Here is a 20,406-nt window from a genome sequence, read left to right as displayed (position 1 = left end):
TAATTGTAAAGTTGAACATTTGTATACTATACACCAGAAAATCCATTCCAAGGTATATGCTAAAGAGAATAATTAACACACGTAATCAGGAGACACGTACAAGTAACTTCTAAGCAGCATTTTTCCTACAAGAAAAAAATAAACACCTGGAAACTCCAAATGCCTCACCATCTTGATGATCTTGGTCTTCTGGCCCGTTTTCCTCTGCGAGGTGAAAAAAGACTGGGCCAGCACCACCCCCGCCGCCAGGGCGCACAAGGTGGCGCTCGCTACCGCGCCCAACCTCGCGGCAGCTGCTGGATCCGTGGACGGTCTCTCGAGCCTGCGGGTTCGGAAAAAAGCGGTAGCCGGGTGGCTGGCTGCAGGCCTCGGAAGCCCCGCCCCGGAAGAGCCCCGCCCCCGCGGAAAGTCCCGTCTACGAGCGACGAGAGACGGGAACGCGGGAAAGAGATGGGAGGGGCGTGGCTTGAGTCTGCTGCGGAGGGGAGAGGCGGGTCTTCTTCAGAGACTGCGTCCAAGGAACCGTCCAAGAACAAAAGAGGGGGATTGTATTATTTCTTTATCTATCTCTGTGCTAATGATGACCGGCAGGGGTTCATTCCAGCCCCTCCCAGTAGAAATTTGATTCTAACCGTGGCCCAGTAAGAAAAAATTCTCAACCTTCCACTCTCCTCAGAGACTCAGGACTACAACTCCCAGAAGGTACCGGGGCTTAGCTGTCTGACCTGCGCAGTAGCCTTCGTTGTAAAGCGCTATGACAACAAGGCGAAGATGGCTTGGAGTTAGTCAGGAGTGAGGAGGTGTCCTTTCCGTTGCTGCTGTCCCTTTTCTGCTAAATCCCACTCACCGCTTCCTTTATAATTTCCTCCTCTGTGAGCATCAGGACTTTCCGCTGTTCTCGCCTACCTGGTCTCTTCCAAAGAATTGATGCCGTTTTCCCCGCTTGTCTCCGGGGGTGATAGTGTGGATGCAGGGGAGCTTCTTGGTGGGATCGCTCTAACTCTGTGGAGCTGGTGGTGCTACCTGGTGAGGCGCTCTCTTTTCCTGGGACGTGGAATACGTTGGAGCAGGAGAACCAGAGGGAATATTAAGGGTTGCTTTTCTCTGCACCCTCCGTTCTTGCTCTCTTTACAGCTCTGGGACCTCGTCAGACGTCCTGAGGAAAGGGAGTTCAAAGAAAGGTGGGGCAGGACCCTCCCGAGTCGGCAGCAGGTAGGAAAGTATGTCTGGAATGAAACATTGGGTGTATGAATGCCCTTTCTGTGTTTTATTTTGTGGTCAAGGCTGATTCTCTGATACCATGTTTCGGGGGATATAGGGCGATAGATTTCTTAGGAAGGATGCTTGCATTCAAAACAAAGCAAAACAAAAACACAACTAACAGAGCAACGTGTGTGTGTGTGAGAAAGAGTGATGAGAATTTTTTGAGGAATGTCTCGTGGTGCCCAGCACTCTTCTCCCGTGACACTTCAACAGGTCTGGTGAGCTAATGGTCAAAGCAGTTCCCAGCCTATGACTGAAGTAGGATGCATGTACTAATACCCGTAATTCCTTCTTGCAATAGGATTATTGCTTCTCCTTCTCCCTCTGCATTGCAGACCACAGCACTTTAAGTGAACTGAGGTGATTTTATTAGCATCTCCCTACCCCGAGCCAGTCCTGCAGTTGACTCCAATTTCCTGAAGGTTTTTTTCCATCTCATTTTTACTTTAAAAATGAAATCATATCACAGACATCCACAACTTAAAGTTGTGGAGGGAAAACTAAGGGTTTTATCTAAAGTCCGCCAACATTCAGAGAGGGAGAGATTTTGTAACTTGTTATAAATATGTAGAGAGAATAATTGTTGAGTCTTTTTTTTGTGTGTGTGTGAATAGACTGAACCGTTATTTAGAAGAATATAAGAAAAGTTTTTAAATCTTGCAAGTGATTTACAAGTTATTTATGAAAGTTTAAGGAATTTTTCATTTTGTGTAATTATGTGTAATTGTCCTTAAATTACAACTACACACTTACGTTTATGATACACCTTCTTAATGGAAACATTCTTTGAAGGGAAAAATACCCAGTATCAATGGTATATAGTATTTTTAAAGTTTTACACCATTTGATGTATATAGCAAGTCTTATCCCTCAGAATAAAGACTTTCAAATATTTCTCAGTTATTGAAACACATGAAGTTATTATAAAACATCCCTACTGATTAACATTTTGATGAAAGATTACTATCATCCTTTGACTGTCCAATTTAAATCTTCATTCCAGAAGGTCAGATTGACATTCGTAATTTTATCTTGCTCACAACATACCACAACCACTACCACCACTACTGCTATTACTACTACTAGGTTACTACTGACATTTATCTGACATTTGAGTGCTCCCTATGGGTTGGGCGTTGGGCTAAGTAGTTAACATGTGTTATGCCATTTTATCCTCCCACCTCCCAGGACAGCTGGGAGTCTAGAGGATGAGGGACTTGTCTAAGTTCACATTGCTGGTGTGTGGAGTCAGAGAGGGAACCCAGGTCTGCCTAACTTCGTCTCCTGTGCTCGTTTGTCTTCTGTGGCTTTTATTGAAAGTTCCGACACTGAGCCCTTATAATACAGTCTTCAACATTGCCCTTCTAAGTTTATATGCATTTGTCATCTTTCTTGGACTAGAAGATCTGAACCCTACATTCCAAAATTTGAGGTGGCACTAGCATGGCATGGAGAAAGCAAAGCCCCCAAAATGAAAAACAATGTCAGAATCTAATTCCAGAATCTTTCATCTAACCTACATGTTCCTCCTACAGGATTCTTTGGGTTATCACTGCTATAGCCATTCTTCTAGTCATCCTTCCATATTTTAGGACTAGGCCAATTGAAGTGTTAAAACATTCACATCTTAAATGAAAATTAAATCTGAGTAAACTTGGTTTGGAAGATAATATGTGTATAAGTATTAAAACAAAAAAGAAAGTGGTAAGTGTGGAAGAGAATTTCTAGAATTTAGGGGATAAAGAGATAATCTCTTACTTATTCTAATAAGGCATAAGAAATCAATCTTTTGTGGCTATTTATAGATATGCACCTGTTAAAACCTTCAAACTGTTGTTTTCTAATCATTCTTAAAAAATTTAATTAAATGCATGAGATACTTTCCTGAAGTTTGAGTTTGCAATTATTAGACTTAATATTAAGAGAATTATAGCTTTTTGATTTTCGTGAGGTAGCTGCATTTATTTAAGGTTCTGGAGTAGGCAGCCTGGTGTTGGGTGCTTCTTTCACCACTTAGTTGTGATGACTTGGGTAGGTTTCTTAACCTCTCTGTGTTCAGGGATGCCTGAAAAATAGTATCTTTGATTTACTTTGTAGTTTTGTTATGAAGAGTAAAATAGAATACTTGCAAAGGACTGAGGATAGTTCCTGGGACCTTAGTAAATGATTAGTAAATGTTAGCTATTATTTTCTTTTCCAGTGGAGGGAGATGATATCTATGGAAAACCTGATATTTGTTTTTTTGTTTTATATTTATTAAAAAACCAAATCATTAAGGAGCTGGAAATCAATAATGAATGAATAGGGGATAAAATGCAAGTTCTTCTTTTCTTATTTTTGTTGAAGACAGTTAACTAAATCTAATTAAAATCAATTTATATGTATTTAATTTTTTGTTGTTTGGAATACATTTTATTTGTTTTTGTAACAGAAAAGCCAGGTTTCATGACTAAAATATGCCGTATTGCCATGTTCCTTTTCTTCTTTCTAACCTGCCAGTAACTGATCTCCACCATCCCGCTGCTTACCTTGATATGTTAAAGTCAAGGCCGGTATCTTTTTGAAAGTGGAAAGTGAATTAGCATTTTATTTAAGTCTTATTTATGGTTAATTTTTCTTTCTCTCAGTGCGGTGGGATGTCCTTCCAGGAGAAAGGGTTTAATTTGTTTTGCTAATCTTCTGAATTTAATTTGCCAACCTTTTGTTCTTCTGATAAAGTGGTAACTGTGGCCAAAATACAGGTGTATCCTACTTAAAAAAAAGTGAAACTTTATTTTATTATTTTTTATTATGGGAAATTTAAAACATAAACAAAGCATAAATAATATGTATCTGTGTGTCCCCCCATGTGTCCATCACTATTTACTTAAAAAAACAGCTTTATTGAAATATAATTAACATACCATGCAATTCACCCATTTAATGTATACAATTCAATGCTTTTTTTGGTCTGTTCACAGATATGTACAACCGTAAGTTATACCACGGTCAATTTTAGAATATTTTTACCACCTCAGAAAGAAACCTTGCATCCTTCATCTGTAACTTTCTTGCCCTCTCCTTCTCACCAGACCTAAGGTACCACTAATTTACTTTCTGTCTCTATGGATTTGCATATTCTATACATTTTTTATAAATGGAATCATATACTATATGATCTTTTGTGATTTATCATGTTTTCAGGGTTCATCCATGTTGTAGCATGTATCAGTGCTTCATTCCTTTTTATCACTGATTAATATTCCATTCCATGCACATGCATCTTTATGTTTATATATTCATCAATTGATTGATATCTGGGGCATTTCCGCCTTTTGGATATTATGAGTAATGCTACTATGAGCATTCCTGTATATGTTTTTATGAGGACTTACGTTTTTATCTCTCTTGGGTAGATACCTTGTAGTGGAATTGCTGGATCATATGATCACTCTATGTTTAAGTGTTTGAGGAATGCCAAATAATCAATGAACATTCTTTAGAAAGGGATAGAAGAGAGTTTTATTCAGGCCAAGTTAAGGACTGTAGCCCAGGAGATACAGATTAAAGAAGCACTTGAATTGTGTTCCTCCAGACTACAAAATGGGGGAGGCTTATGTAGTCAAAACCCACAAAGTTACATGAGCTGTTTGTCAAGAATTAGGATTGGAGCTGCCAAGAAGTAAGGATGCTTGTTAAGCAAGGATTGGTTGGGATCTGAAATGGATGCATAGCTACGAGGAGAGACCTTGACAGTATAAATTTGCAGCTAGTAGCTGCTGGCAGATATTGTTTGAAAACAACTGTTCATGTCCTTGAGTTTGATACAATTCAAAAATTCAAGTTCTCATTGATGTAGGAACATGTCTGAGACCACATCCACAGTGGCCATCTGGCTCCATTTTGAATGCCTGTACCACAGTTACTCTATTTTGATTTTTAAAAAATGTACTCTTTTCTTTAATGGTCAAGCAGATGTACAATGCCTATTTGACAGGCTATAAGACAGGCTTTTCTAGTTAGCATAAAACTTAAGTTAAATCATATGTACACAAGAATGACTATTTCTTATTTAGTCAGCAGCAGATGGCTTGGAGCAAGATGAGTAATGCTGGTGTCCTGCCCTTGCTGGAAAGTATTTCTCTGACTAGGAGCTGTGGGGAGAGGGTACCTCTGTTCTTGGCTGTACCAGTCTGGAGTGCAGTTTCCATCTTGTTGAGCGAGGAGTGTGGAGAGGAATGAGTCTTGGTTTAAATACTACAGACTCTTACTGTTCTTACTCTAGTTTAAAGTAGTTTAAATATTACTTAGTCTTACTGCGTTTCAGATTTTTAATGTTTATTTGTGTATGCTCCTAGGACAATTTCCAGAGACTTTAAAGGGTTGTTTTTAAAAATAATTTTGACAATTTCACTGGGTAGTGGGTTCATGGAGCTTCTCAAATGGCATGCTGAAAGTAGAACTTTCATCTCTGAAACTTTAAATTGCATAGCGTATGATTTTATGGAGACATACTTATGTTCTGAAAAGATTTGATCTGATTTCCATTAGATATCAAGGTGCTCTAGTGTCTATAAGACTTATATTTAAAAGCAAGTAAAAAGGTTATCATATACAAGTTTCTTAGGAACACAACTACTGTGTTCAAAGAGAAGTTTTTTTGTGGGTGTGTTTTATTTGTTAGAGCCGAAGGATTAAGCTTTTCTTTTCTTTTTTTTTTTTGCAAATAAACAGGGATATCTAGCAACCTGAAGTTGTCCAGACTTGCTGTCAAATCCATCTTTGAAGCCAAACTAGAAACCCCCTTTTGAAATCTGTTGTCCTGTAGCCTAAGCTGTCATTTAAAAATACACCAATTTTTAGAAAAGGTAATTCATAGTATGCAAATTAAGCACAGGTGAAGGTTTGTGGTTTCTTAATTTCTTAGGAGTGGCAGTGCACCTTCCTCTGCTTCTATTGGAGAGAAAGGCACTGGAAAGCGCATTACTGCTGACTGTCAGCCCAAATTGTTGGTTTTCCCATTGTTTATTAATGTTTTAAAGATGTAAGTCCTTATTCAATAATATACTGTCCATAGTGGTACATGTTATCACTTGGATCATGGGGGAATCAATATGCAGAATTTTGATGTAATGGAATTTATGCGATTCTGCTATGTATTAACTTATGTTTTGCTGTGGTATGAAAGTCAGTTGGTCTGAAATAATTCAAGTAGCTGTGGTTTTGTTAGGAAGAGCCATTTGTTGGATCTAGGCTTAAAATTAGCAACCACCCTCTCACCTTTTAAAAATTGAAACAAAGCAAAACAAAAAAAAAATCCCTCTACTGATCCATACTTTTTCAATTTTTTAGATAGTAAATTGCAGGCAGTGACAGCCTAAGAAGACACGGATCTAGAGACCAGGGAGAGGATATGCAGAAGCGAGTTTCTGCCATCAGCTGTGCTATTTAGGGGAGTCATATAACCTACAGAATGAGAAGCTGATTAATAGGTATCTTCTAGCTGCTGAAGCTCTTTGATTTGAAAAGTGAGTCTCTTTTTCAAGCTTTGGAAAGGAAAAAATGAAGGGAAGTAGAGCATTGCTATAAGAAAACATCCATTTAGGCTATAAGGTGTCAGTTCAGCCATTGCTTTTCAAACTTTAAGGTGCATGTGAATCACTTGGGGATATTGTTTGGTATGGGGTTGAGATTCTGCATTTGTAACAGGCTCTTGGGTGATGCTGACCTGCTGATCCAGGGACTTAGCAAAGAGCTAAACAATCTAGGAAAGGAGAGTTTTTAGAAGCTAATGAAGTGGTGGGTGACTAAGGAGAAATTGATAGAGCGGGAGAAACAGGAAGGAACTAAATGTTGCCTGAATTATTTTGTTGATAGGAATAGATACTCAGTTTTATGATGGAAATTAATGAGAAATTAGTGCTTGATGTAGAACATTTCTATTTACACACAATGTTGGAGAGATAGGTGTCCATATTGGAGGTTCCCCCCTTTATTCTAACAAGCTGAAAAAGTCTGTTCACTAAAAAAGGTTTTTTAAGGCCATTTTTACATAATAGCTATTTTCATCTGATGCAGTTATGTGTGTTTATATTTGTTTGAATATACAGGTTTGTCTCTTGTGATCAGTAATCTAAGCATTTTTATTTTAAATATATCATTCAATAGGACTGATGGAAAAAAGCTCTTCTCTTTCACCATTACTTGGGTATTTACTATGTTCTCTAGGAAGGGCCCATGAGATTTTCTCTTTTTCTGCATGAGGTGAAAGGAGACCCCTTTGGATGTTGGGCAGATCTCCCCTCTTCCTGTTTACTTTCCTCCAGACTCCTTTTGAACTGGCTGATATAGATTGTGCAAAGGATCACTTACTTGTTAGTTAGCCTATTGATTTCTGTCTTTGGCTATAGCCAAGACTTGTGTTCCCAAGTTTTCATTCTTTTTTTTTTTTTCCCAAGTCTTCATTCTTTATGATGTATCAGCGGCCCTTTCCTGATTATGCTTTGTGTCCTTTTTTTGGGGGGTGTGTGTGGAGATAATTAGGTTTAATTATTAATTTTTTAATGGAGGGACTGAGAATTGAACCTGGAAACTTGGGCATGCTAAGCATACACTCTACTACTGAGCTATATCCTCTCCCTGCTGCTTTGTGTCTTTTTTAGTAATAAATCATAGCCATGATGATGACTATATACTGAGTGCTGTGAGTCCTCCTAGTGAATCTTTGAATGGTATTGAATTTGGGTAATATTCTGCTCTGGGCTGCAAGAGAATGATGTGTCTTCATTGTGGTAGTCCAATAGTATGGCATATTACAATTTTCCAATGTATCTGGAGTACATAATAAGAATATATAGCACTTATTAAGTACTGTTATTTCTCTCTCAAAAAAGTCCAGTAAAAATATAATAGAAGTATTTATTACATTTTTTCAATACTTGCTGTGAGATTTGAAGTTTAGTCATCTGGCAATTTGTATGGTTATATAGTGCCATTATTAATAACAGGTGATGCACATGTTTTTCAGAAACTCTCCTACATATGTTGAAACTCATAAGTTTATTTACCTGCTATATAATTTTTCTAGACCTCCATCAACACCTTGAGTTTTTCTAACTGCTTTCTTTTTTAGCATAAAGAGAGGGTCTTGGATGGAGTTTTCTTTTTTTTTCCCCCTCATTGTTTGCTTCCTTTTTTTTTTAGAATTGGAGTTTGGGAAAAGATAATGTCTGTCCCTTATTAAGCTGTCCATGTTAGATTTACAGGCAACAATAAGGCCCTGTTTCTTTCAACTTGTCACTTTGAAATAATTTTATGCTCACATAGAAGTTGCAGTGTACCTCTTACTTACATACAACATATGAAAGCTCTTTGGTAGTCCAAAGTTGTATAGCTTCTTCTTTATATGAAAAGTAGTGTTTTTTGATAATTGATAAGTACAGTTATCAAAACCATAAAATTGACATTGCTACAGTACTATAAACTAAAGGTCTTATTTTGATTTTATCAGGTTTTACATTACATACACATTTTTATAAGAATATAGTTCTAAGAAATGGAATTTGTCCTATGAAACTACTGCCAAAGTCAGGTTACAGAACTTTTTCATCATCCCAAAGAAATTCCTTTGTGCTAACCCCTTAAAGTCACACCCTGGTAACCACTGATCTGTTCTCCATCAGTAATTTTGTAATTTTGAAAATGGTATAGAATTGGAATTACTTAAAATGTGACTTTTTGGGATTGGGTTTTTTTTTTTAACTTAGCATAGTGCCCTTGAGATCCACCTTAGTTGTTATTGCTTCATTTTTAAAAATTACTGAGTTTTACTCCATGGTATAGTTGTACCATAGTTTGTTTAACAAGTCATACATTGAAGGACATTTGGTTTTTTCCTTCAGTGTAGGTTAAAAAAAACCCAAACCTTAAAAACAGTACAAATCATAGCAATGGCTAACATTTATTGAGTGCTTATTATGTGTCAAGTATTGGGCTGATACTACTTTTTTTAAATTTAAAGTTTTCATTTTTTTATTTCTAATTGTGGTAGAACATTTCTAAAATAAAAATCACCATCTTAGCTTATTTTTTTTTTGGTGCCTTTTTTTTTTTTTGGCACCTTTTTTTGGAGGGAACTGGTAATTAGGTTTTATTTATTTATTTTTTAATGGAGGTACTGAGGATTTAACCCAGGACCTTATGCATGGTAAGCACGTACTCTACCACTGAGCTATACCCTCCCCTACATCTTAGTCATTTTTTAAGTGTACAGTTCAGTAATGTTGTACATTCATACTTTTGGGCAACCAATCTCCAAAACTCTTCATCTTGAAAAACTAAAACTCTAGGGTGGGAAGGGATAGACTGGTATTTCAAAATGTAGAATAGATAAACAAGATTATACTGTATAGCACAGGGAAATATATACAAGGTCTTGTGGTAGCTCACAGCAAAAAAGAATGTGACAATGAATATATGTATGTTCATGTATAACTGAAAAATTGTGGTCTATACTGGAATTTGACACAACATTGTAAAATGACTATAACTCAATAAAAAAATGTTAAAAAAACACTAAAACTCTATACCCATTAAACAAAAACTTCCCATTTCCCTCTTACCCCAACCCTGGAAACAACCATTTTGCCCTCTGTGTATGACTTTGACTATTCTAGACACCTCATATAAGTGGAATCATGCAGTATTTGTCTTTGTTACTGGCTTATTTCACTTAGCATAATGTTCTGAAGATTTATCCATGTTGTGACATGTGTTAGAGTTTCCTTCCTTTTTAAGGCTGATAATATTCCATAGTATATATATAAAACACATTTTGTTTATCCACTCATCTGGCAATGGACACTTGGGTTGTTTCTACCTTTTAAAGGCTGTTGTGCATAATGCTGCTATGAGCATGGGTGTACAAATACCTTTCTGAGATATTTTCAAAAATACACTCCAAAGAATTGCAAATGGAAGTGGATTTGCTATACCCAGAAGTGGAATTGCTACATCATATGGTAATTTCTAAATTTAAAAAATTTTTTGAGGAATCATACTGTTTCCATAACGGCCGCACCATTTTACATTCCCACCAACAGTGCACAAGGATTCCAGTTACTCCACATTGTTACTGACTTACTATTATTGTTGTTTTTGGTAGTAGCCATCCTAATGGGTGTATGGTCGTATCTAACTGTGGTTTTAATTTGCATTTTTCTAATAGTTAGTGATGTTGAGTATTGTTTCATATGCTTGTTGTCCATTTGTATATTTTATTTGGAAAAATATCTATTCAAGTCCTTGCCCATTTAAATTTTGTTGTTGTTGAGTTATACCAGTTCTTTATGTATTCTGTATCTGAACCCTTTATCAGATATATGATTTGCAAATATTTTCTCCCATTTTATAGGTTGATTCTACTGTATTTTTGTTTAATCCTGACAATAGCATTCTTACCTTTATTTTATAGAGAAGGAAGCCAAAGTATAGAGAGGTTCAGTAACTTTCAGGAACCTGCCTCTGGTTACATAGTTAGTATGTGATGCAGCAGGGATTCAAACTTAAACTGACTGCCTCCAGAGTCTGCACTTTTCACCAGCACATTATTGTCAACTAATTTCTTGGCCAACTTTATGGAAACAAGTGGCCTTGGTTTCTATGATTAGCCTGTGTGGAAGGCCCACTTTAAGAAGCAGATTGATCTGCATATTTAAAAAGTACGATGATCCTCATTATTTGCATATTCCATATTTGTGAGTTTTCCCACTCACCAAAATTTATTTGTAACGCTGAAATCAGTATTCATGGTGCTTTTGAGTTCATTTATGGTCATGCACACAGTGGCAAAAAATTTGAGTTACTTGATACACACATTCCCAGCTGATGTCAAACCCAGCGACTCTGTCTTCTTGCCTTCTTGTTTCAGCTCTTATACTATAAACAAGGATTCTTTCGTAATCTGTTTAGTGACACGTTTTCCACATCTGTCTGGTTTGGGTTTTGTGTGTATGTGTGTGTGTCTGTGTGTGATTTTGCTGTTTAAAATGGTACCCCAAAATAATACTAAAGTGGTGTCTAATGTTCTTAAGTGCAAGAAGGTTTTGATGTGCCTTATGGAGAAAATACCTGTAATAGATAAGCTTCCTTCAAATATGCATTATAGTGTTGTTGGCTATTGAATTCAGTGTTATTGAATGGATAGTATATTAAATAAAGTACCTTTAAACAGAAACATACAAAACACAAAGTTATGTATTGATTGATGAAAATTTTGTGATTAGAGGCTTGCAGGACCCTAACCCTGTATTTCCCCTAGGAGCAATGCTTCAGTATTTGCTAATTCAACATTTGCTACCTTATAGAACAGAGCTTCTTTGAATAAGAAGAATTGACTGCATATCCTGACTATCATTTAAATCATTGTAGCAGGGAAGAAAGCCCCATTTAAAGTTAGATAAGTGAGCTCTCATAGACTCCCAGGGTATGTGATGTTTGTACTGTAATTCAGAAGATCCTACTGAGTTTCATATCCACCACCTCAGTAAGTCAGTGGTATGGCTGGTATATCCTCATTTTAGATGAGGAATTAAAGCACAGAGAGGTTGTGTGGGTTGCCTGATACACAGGTAATTAGTGGTATAAACAGACTTACAACCCAGTTTTCCTGGTTCTTTTTGGTATGAATATCCCTCTTCCATCTTCCTTTCTACAATTAGAAAGGGAAAACGGAGTGAATGTTTTTTGAGTGCCAGTAATGTATCCCCTCCAGTGTTAGTTGGTTGATGTATTTGGTCTCACTTGCTCTTCTCAGCAACTCATTGTGACAGGAGATTCTGCAGTCTTTCTAATGACCAAACTGAAGGGAAATTAGGTATTTTGTTAAGGAATTATGTGCTAACTAGTGCTGGTTTGAATCTTGATCTTCCAAAGAATACTTTTTCATTACTTTGTGTAGTTGTTTACTAAATGTCCCAGAAGAGAGAATTGGCCCAACATAAATGTGAAATTTCTCAGCATGACTTTTCAGTGACATTGCAAAATATCTGATTGATGCTTCCACCCACTTGGATTTGTGGTTTCACATATGTCCACAAAATACAAAAAATTAGAGCTGAATACAATGTTTTTCCTCAAAGTTGTCCAGGTTTAGTTTGCTATGTATGCTTTAAGAATTTATTTGTAAATCATGGTGTGAAGTGGATTTTTATGGTAAATTAATGCTTTCTTTTTAGAGTGAAAGAAAATGTCTTTATTTAAAGCCCGTGATTGGTGGTCTGCTGTTCTGGGAGAAAAAGAAGAATTTGATCAAGGCTGTTTGTGTTTGGCTGATGTTGACAATACTGGAAATGGACAAGGTAAACAACTTACGACCTTTCATCTTGGAGCAAAGCTTTATAGGGATGAAATAAAAACAACTTCTTTTTTAAATGTGTATTTTATAGAACTTAGGTGAACTGTCACAATTATGCCCTAGTTTTGAAGGTAGTTTTTCTTATAAGTAGTATTTAGATAGCAGGCTGATAAATATAGTTCTTCTGTTTTGTTGTTTGTGTTTTTCTGGTTTGTGTTGATTCTGTCATATTTATTTCAACTCAGAAGAATATTATAAGGCATCATTTAGTTTGTTTTCATTTTTGCAAAATTAGATTTTGTAGGGTAGAGCTGGTAAAATATTTTGAAGTTTGAAAATTTTTTTGTAGAAATTATTTGCAAGAGAAGTTATATTCTTTTGAAATTGAATCTAGGAAGCTGCTTACCAAAATGGAGAAATTATGCTAGCTCTGTTTGTTTATAGAAAACAATTGTTAAATCATTGCTTTCATTTTTATATTTTGATACTAGATACAACATTCTATTTTATTCTTATAGTATTTTCTCTTCTTTGCATTTTCATATATTAAGTGGTCTATAAAACATTTTTGTTCTGTATAATTGCTGTTTGAAATTTGTGTTTGGTTTTAACAATTTATAATTCTGAGCTTTTTTGGTAACTCAGATAGTCACTGGTCTTTTAAAAAGAGAACTTATTATAACTTTTTGTTGTTCATTGTATATAAATATTGTCCCTTTACATTTTTATTTATTCTATTTCTCTTGCCTATAATGAAAACATTGGAATTTGGGGAACAAGGTGAAAGGAGAAAATTATATTGGCAAAGAAGAGTGGGAGGTACTAACCTCTTCTGAGCACCTACTGAACTGTTTCTAAGGAAAATCTGGGCCCTGCCTTCCTACCAATAGGAGATGGGTAGGCCTAGTCAGAGGGTGTCCTGAGCAGTTCAAAGATTATCAGCATAGAAGAGTCATACCACAGAAATACCTGCCAGAGAGAAACAATTTCAAACCCACCTCTGCCCAAACTATTTAAAGCTCAACTTGATTGGAAATTATACTTACCGGTTATTTGAACAAAATATACTGTTCACTTACCATTTCTATTAGAGGTCCTCCCTGGGGTGCCACCAGTGGGTTACCAATATGCTGAGATGTTGCTTCTCCCCAATTTGCAGCCATCTGTGAGCAGCTTCCTCTGTTTTCTCAAGCATGCTATACAAAAATTGTTCTTTATGTGTATGTTCCACATAGGAAAAAAAAAACACCGATCGTTATTTCTCAAAGCCTGGACCACCTGTATCATAATATCCCGAGGTGATTATTATATATGAAGATTTTCTATCTCAGATGTTTAAGATCCTCTAAGATCATATTCTTTAGGGTGGGTTGAATGGGGGCTGAGGTATGTGCATTTTTGACAAGTTCCAAAGTTGAATGATGGCACACTAAAATTTAAGAGTTATTACTGTTGGAGGGGGAAGTATAGTTCACTGGTAGAGTGCCTGCTTAGCATGCACATGGTCCTGGTTTCAATCCCCAGTACCTCCATTAACACACACACACATAAAATAAAATAAAATAACAAAAAATAAAATTAATAAAATAATAAAATAAATAATAATAAAATAAACAAAACAAAATAAAAAAAGAGTTATTACTGTTTATATTATGCAGTGGAAGGTTAGTGAGAGCAGTTTTGGACATGCTTTGCTTGAGATAGAAATGACTGGTAGGCAGAATTCAGGTAGAGATTTGGGACTGAGCAGTGTTCTGGTTGTGTCTGAAGCTCCGGGAATGGGTGAAAGTGCACAGGGAGAGAAGATGGAATAAGAGGGAAGGAATCTTAGGACCATAAGCTGGAGAATATGAGCATTAAGGGAGGAGTTTTCGGAAAGGTAGTCAGTAATAGATTCTGAGAAGGGCAGGCAGAGATGCAGTTGAGCTGGTACTTGGAAGGCAAGATTTAGTGACATGAAGACTGATAAGTTTCCATACCATTTTGCAGCAAGTGATTCATTAATGTCCTTGGTGAGGGTGGATGAGTGGACACAATGGTAACCAAATCTAGATTTGCAGAGTATAGGAGTGAGAGTTGGGGAAGACTGAATGTTTATGGCCCTTTAAACAAACAGCTGTAAAGGGAAGAAGGGAGGATGATTGCTGGGGATAATGTAGGGTAAAGAGAATTGGGAAAAATTTAGTGTGTCATGTAGGGGATATAATTGATAGGGCAGGGAGAGATCCAGAGAAGACAGTCAGAGATGGTATCAGGTCAGATGGAAGGGTTAACCTTAAACAGGTGTGAGAATTTTTTTTCACTGTGACAGAAGGCAAGAAGGTAAGAATGGATATACATGAAGAGAAGTTTGCAGGTCAGGGTAGAAATTTGAGACAATAATGCAGTTGAGCTTACTTTCTTTGAGGTGATCAGAGAGTAAAAGGGTGATATTAGGCACTTTAAAATTTCTTTAGGTGAAGCTGACTTGATTCATAAAAGAAGGATTCCTTGTTAATTTTGAGAGGATCTGAATGGTCCAGCTTAGATTACATGTCAACCCATGGCCTGGAGGGAGAGTTTATTACAAGAATTAAAGTAAAAAACATAGAAGGCAGACTAAAAAATAGTTACAACATTTATCTTTCAGCTTCTCAGCATTTATACCTCACATGGGGCAACTATCCCTTGTACAACATCAATTACACATATTATTTCCCATCTGCAATGGGAGATAACTGCTTCAGAAGCACTTTCAGGGAGCCCTGGATCTTTAAGTCCAGGATCTCTGAGCTGTATCCTTTTCACTTCTTCATTCAGTCATGATCATGTCCCAGTGTTCTGTTCCCTCTAGAATAATTGGTATGTACAATCCATGTTCACAACCTATTATAATAGATGAGGAAAAGAAGAAGAGAAGGAAAAAATTTAGAAATTAAAATGAAGAAGTAGAAAAAATTATATGGTACCTTGAAGAAGTCATGTTGAGAGCTACTGCTTTCTGTTTTGCAACTTGGTCACTTGGCTGTGTGACTGTGCTGTCCTTTTTTTTTCTTTGACTAGCCTTCTGTTTGGTTAGATCTCTTGGTCTTGAGTGGAGATGAAGCAACCAGAGAAGTGGTCTAGGCCTTCACTCCTGAGGGATCTAGAACACTGATGCTTTCCCGAAAAGGATTATAGTAGTTGCATTTACCCCTGATCCAGACAGTACAGGGAAGGACCCTTGGGGCCTCCTGGGTTTCACACATATTTCTTTCAGCCCCATTCAGTCCTTATGAGATGATGAGGTAGTCCTGCTTCCTGCAGATCGGATTGTGGTAGTACATGTAAAGGTATACTTCTGCTCCTGTCAGGTGAAAGCAAACTATTTCCATTGGTCTCTGGGTATTGGAAAGGAGAGAGTGAATTACCAAGATTTAGAATTGTACTCCAGCAGAAGGCATGTATTAGTTGGCTCCAAGAAAAAACAATTTGTGGAATAACAGAATTTAGAGTTACCTTTTAAGTTATACTGATCAACCCTAACTCTGTAAGACCCACCAGACTTTAATATTGGCAAATCTGGTTATTAAACAGGGCTGTGATTGAATTACCACGCATACATATTTAAGTGTTTTGGCATTGAATTTTGGAAACCACCCCAAATCAGGCCTAGGAGTGATACTGATTTTGATTTTCTCCCTGGATGGGGAGATGGAGTTCCATTGGCTTCCCTATAGTCCTTCCAATATAATATACCTGAGTGTACCTGTCAGAGAACCAAATGGGTATTCTACCATTTTCTTAGGAAATACACTTCCTTTAAACTCTCAGATACTGGGTGAGAAATCATAGACTGGTTTTGCTCTCCCACTGGGTAAACTAAGTTAAAAAGTTCATTTATCACTGGGTCTCCGTAATTGGCAATAACAGTATCTTTCTGGGCTTCCAGAATTAGTAGTAATTTAGAGGATATTCAGTGTTCTGATGAAGTCTGGGTATTTACCTTTCCTCAATACACCTGGATAAATGACTGCTCATCCTATAGAGAAGGATCTGAGGAAAATTCATATGTGGCATGTGTGGTGTTACAGCAGTCTATACACAGCCTTGTCTTTGTTCAAGTGACTCTGAGTCTGTAAACTGACTTAAATGTGGGGATGCATAAGATGCCATGACTGTCTAATATGGAGGCTTGAGTTAGTTCTTCTTTTTTCATAGACCTGAAATATTTTTGGTTATAGACTTCAGAAAAGGCCTTAATTTGATAAACACATTATAGTACATTCTTACAATTAAATACTACTAATAATAAAAAAAGTAAATGAACCACTGGGAAAAAAGAGCCTTAATGAGTTGCCTGTTCGTTCCATTCCTGGTGATCCTATATTATTTAATCACAGCTTGAAATCTGTGAGAGTTAGTTTGTTACCTGAGATCTGGGTACTATAATAGTCCTACTGTCTATTGTAATAATGAAACACATTTAAATTCTGGGGTTAAATTATCACTATGTGGACTTGGGCATCCCTGAGGATAGGGCTATGTTGAAGCTGAGTCTTGGTAGTTTAGGGAGTGAAAATGGGGGTTGGGGCATGATAGGATACATAGGAAGCCCAGTAGGAGTGTTTTAGAAGAGTTTGGAGGTTTAAGTCTTGTCCAAGTCATCTAGATTTTGCCAGTAACCCTTTTATAACAGTATGATCCCATTCTTTTTGATCAATGTCTTTATTTTTATGAAGGAAACCTGTAGACTCTGAACTCATTTGTTACTGTAATTTAAAACCTATAGAATTAATCCCTGAATTAGATTCTTAGCAGTTAAGCCTACTGCTAAAATAGGTAAGAAATTCTTTCTGTAGACTCCCAAAGACCCTGAGTTTTATTCTTTATCCTGAGATGAGAATTTTGAGATTTAAACCTGCCATTTTCTTATTTTAAACTATCCTCTGCCCTTAGAAAAAGTCATCTTACAGTGATTTGACATTCTTCCTTCCTATTGATTTGGGCTATGGAAGCATCTATTTAGTCTACTAGAGTGTCACCTGCAAAGGGCACATGGTTCCAGATACCTGGAGGTGTTAACTTGATTAACCTCTCTGTTACTGTATACAATGCTATTTAACTGTAGCTAGAAAATGAACAGGAGTCATAGCATTGTGCCCCAGCTCAGCTCGAGAACCAATTCCCAAATACCTCTACAGGAATTAGTGCCTGTAGTTTATTCCTTGGTACCAATTTCTCTATCAACTAACATTTCATTTTATTTTATTTTTGCCACAGGTGACAGGAAACAATTATGATAAATGCAAATAAAAGAGAGATTGGAATGAGAGTAACATAGCTCTCCCAAATACAGGGAGAGTTAATTTGGCCAAGCCTTAGTTGGAGACAGGAACCAGATGGCTCCAGAGACCTGTAGACCTCCAGGGGGCTGCCATCAGATCACCTAGCATCAGATTTCTGATGACATGTGTGTCTCTGTTCAGGACTGAAAATCCTAGGATAGTACCTCTCTCATAGGGTTACTATAAGTGTTTAATGAGTTAATATATATAAGCTACTTAGACCATTCCCTGGCACATAATAAACTCTCAATAAATAAGTAAGTAGAACTCCTTCTTTCAGTAGATAGAAAACAAGTCAATCTACTAATCCAGGGATTTTAAACAGTCTAAAGTATTAGTTTCCTAGGATTGTGATAACAAAGTACCACAAATTGGGTGGCTTAAAACAACAGAAATTTATTTTCTTGCAGTTCTGGAGGCTAGAAGTCCAAAATCAAGGTGTTGGCAGGGCCATGTTACCACTAAAGCCTTTAGGATTCTTCTTTGCCTCTTTGTTTCTTATAGTCCCAGGCATTCTTTGGCTTGTAGATGTATCACTCAAATCCCTGCCTCCACTGTCATATGATCATCTCCTTGCTGTTCTGTGTCTTCACGTGGCATTTTCCTCTCCACCCCCATCTCAGTGTTCTCTTCTTATAAAGATACTGAGTCCTATCGCACACATAATCAAGTGACCTCATTTAACTTGATTATATCTACAAAGATTCTATTGCCAAATGAAGTCACAGGTACTCAAGGTTAGGACTTCAACCTATCTTTTTGGGGGGCACAGTTCAGCCCACAACATCTATCCTACCATTTCCCCCTCTTGTACCCAAGACTAGATAAATCAGAGTATTCTATCTAGTGAGGCCTCAGAATCCTTTTTAATACAGTATTTTTGACAGCCAGACCAGCTGTAGATTTGACATTCTATGATGCAATCAGTTTACAACCTTACTCTAATCCTTTGTTACAAGGACTTGCTTTGGTTGAGTTAAATTATGGCTACTGATACCAAATCAAGGCTTAAAAAAATTGATATGTTTAATATGTTGGTGATGTAAAGCTATTTTTGAAAAGCTATATGTTATTAAAATAAGTTCACTTTAGTTATATCATCTATTGGCAGATTGGGCTTTGTATATGAAGCAAGACTAGATTCTTTTAATTTTTAGATTACTCTTTTAGACATTTAAAATTTTATTTCCAAAAAATTTTGTTACTAACATATTTCTTCCTCTATCTTAAAAAAATCTCTTTACAGATAAAATAATTGTGGGTAGCTTTATGGGATACCTAAGAATCTTTAACCCTCATCCTATAAAAACAGGAGATGGAGCTCAGGCTGAAGATTTGCTTTTAGAAGTGCATCTACGAGATCCAATACTGCAAGTAGAAGTAGGAAAGTTTGTTTCGTAAGTACAGCTTACTCATTCTGATATTTTATCTTACTACTTGGAATATGTCAGTCCCTTACTATGTCACTTTTATGAATTCATCAAAGAAAAAAAGACTATCCATGAATTAAATATATTTTCTGGATATTGTCACCTAGGTGTTCCTCATGTACTGAACATTTTTTATATGGAAACCTGTAAATTTAAGAGAGAATAATTTAGGACTTTTTTTTTTTTATAGTAATAGACCTAAGATGTCTGATGTATCAGAAGCTTAAAGGAAAAGAGATAAACTTTTGAAAATAACCAGATGAAGAAATAGAAAATGTTCACTTACTTAAAGCACTAATTGTCCAGTTTAAAAAAATTAGACAATGTAGCAATTATGCTTTTTGGCACATAACTTTGAAGCTTTAAAATGAATTGCTTATCTAGGGTAAAGAGGTCCTTAGTTCTTAAAAGAAGCCAATTCAACCCACAAGTAAGTCTTTGGTTCAAAGAACTTTACTTTTAACTTTATTTTATTCTATTTTTAAATTAAAAACATTTTAATTTAATTTATTTTAGAAGACTTATTTTGCATTTTGTGTAATGTGTCTTCTCTTTATTGATGATATTGCTGATATTATCTTATTTTCACTCATTCTCATGAATTCTCTTAAAATTAAACCTGTATTTCTTAATTATTTATGAAAGTGTCTGTTGTGAACTGCTATGTAGGCAAAGGTGGACTTGTTTTCCCTGACTGTTCTTTTTGAGCCCCATTTGGCTTCCTTAAGTCTGGGAGTACCCTGAGCTCTGGATTTTGGCTCACTCCAGTTCTCTTCATGATGTATTGGCCCCAGGTTCCACTTGTTCAGGGCACTGATTCTTACTAGAAAAACCTAAATGACAGCTCTTGATCTTCTTCCAGTGGTATGTTTTATTCTGATGGGAAGCTGCTTCGTGGATGCTTATAGGCCAGGACTTGAAATGGGAGTTTTATGCACTGTGACAGGCTAGATCAGGGAGATTTTATGACTGATATGGCTGGTAAATATCTACTACATCTAAAATTTGATGATGATTAGGTGCCCACTGTGTACCTAGCCCATATTAAACATGATGGATTTATAAAGTAAGGCGA

General features: G+C 36.5%; 1 protein-coding gene across 8 annotated transcripts in view; it reads left to right on the top strand.

Moving 5' to 3' along the window:
- Nucleotides 1–504: 504 nt before the first annotated feature.
- Nucleotides 505–20,406, top strand: part of BBS9 (Bardet-Biedl syndrome 9) — a 383,745-nt gene continuing 363,843 nt past the window's right edge. For 2 of the 8 annotated variants that reach the window (XM_064487456.1, XM_064487451.1), the window contains exons 1-5: nt 744–1,026; nt 1,135–1,212; nt 12,477–12,599; nt 13,831–13,893; nt 19,148–19,298. In XM_064487456.1, coding sequence (XP_064343526.1) covers nt 12,488–12,599; nt 13,831–13,893; nt 19,148–19,298 — 326 coding nt within the window. In that variant the 5' untranslated portion in view covers nt 744–1,026; nt 1,135–1,212; nt 12,477–12,487. Of the gene's footprint in view, nt 703–743; nt 1,213–4,223; nt 4,342–12,476; nt 12,600–13,830; nt 13,894–19,147; nt 19,299–20,406 lie in introns of those variants that run through there. The other 6 variants (XM_064487457.1, XM_010988074.3, XM_064487452.1 and 3 more) reach the window with 5 other exon arrangements.

The sequence above is a fragment of the Camelus dromedarius genome, chromosome 7 (assembly GCF_036321535.1).
Source record: "Camelus dromedarius isolate mCamDro1 chromosome 7, mCamDro1.pat, whole genome shotgun sequence".
NCBI classification, from domain to species: Eukaryota; Metazoa; Chordata; class Mammalia; order Artiodactyla; family Camelidae; genus Camelus; species Camelus dromedarius.
Note: the sequence above shows the minus strand (reverse complement) of the source record. Positions and strands in the feature narration are given on the sequence as shown.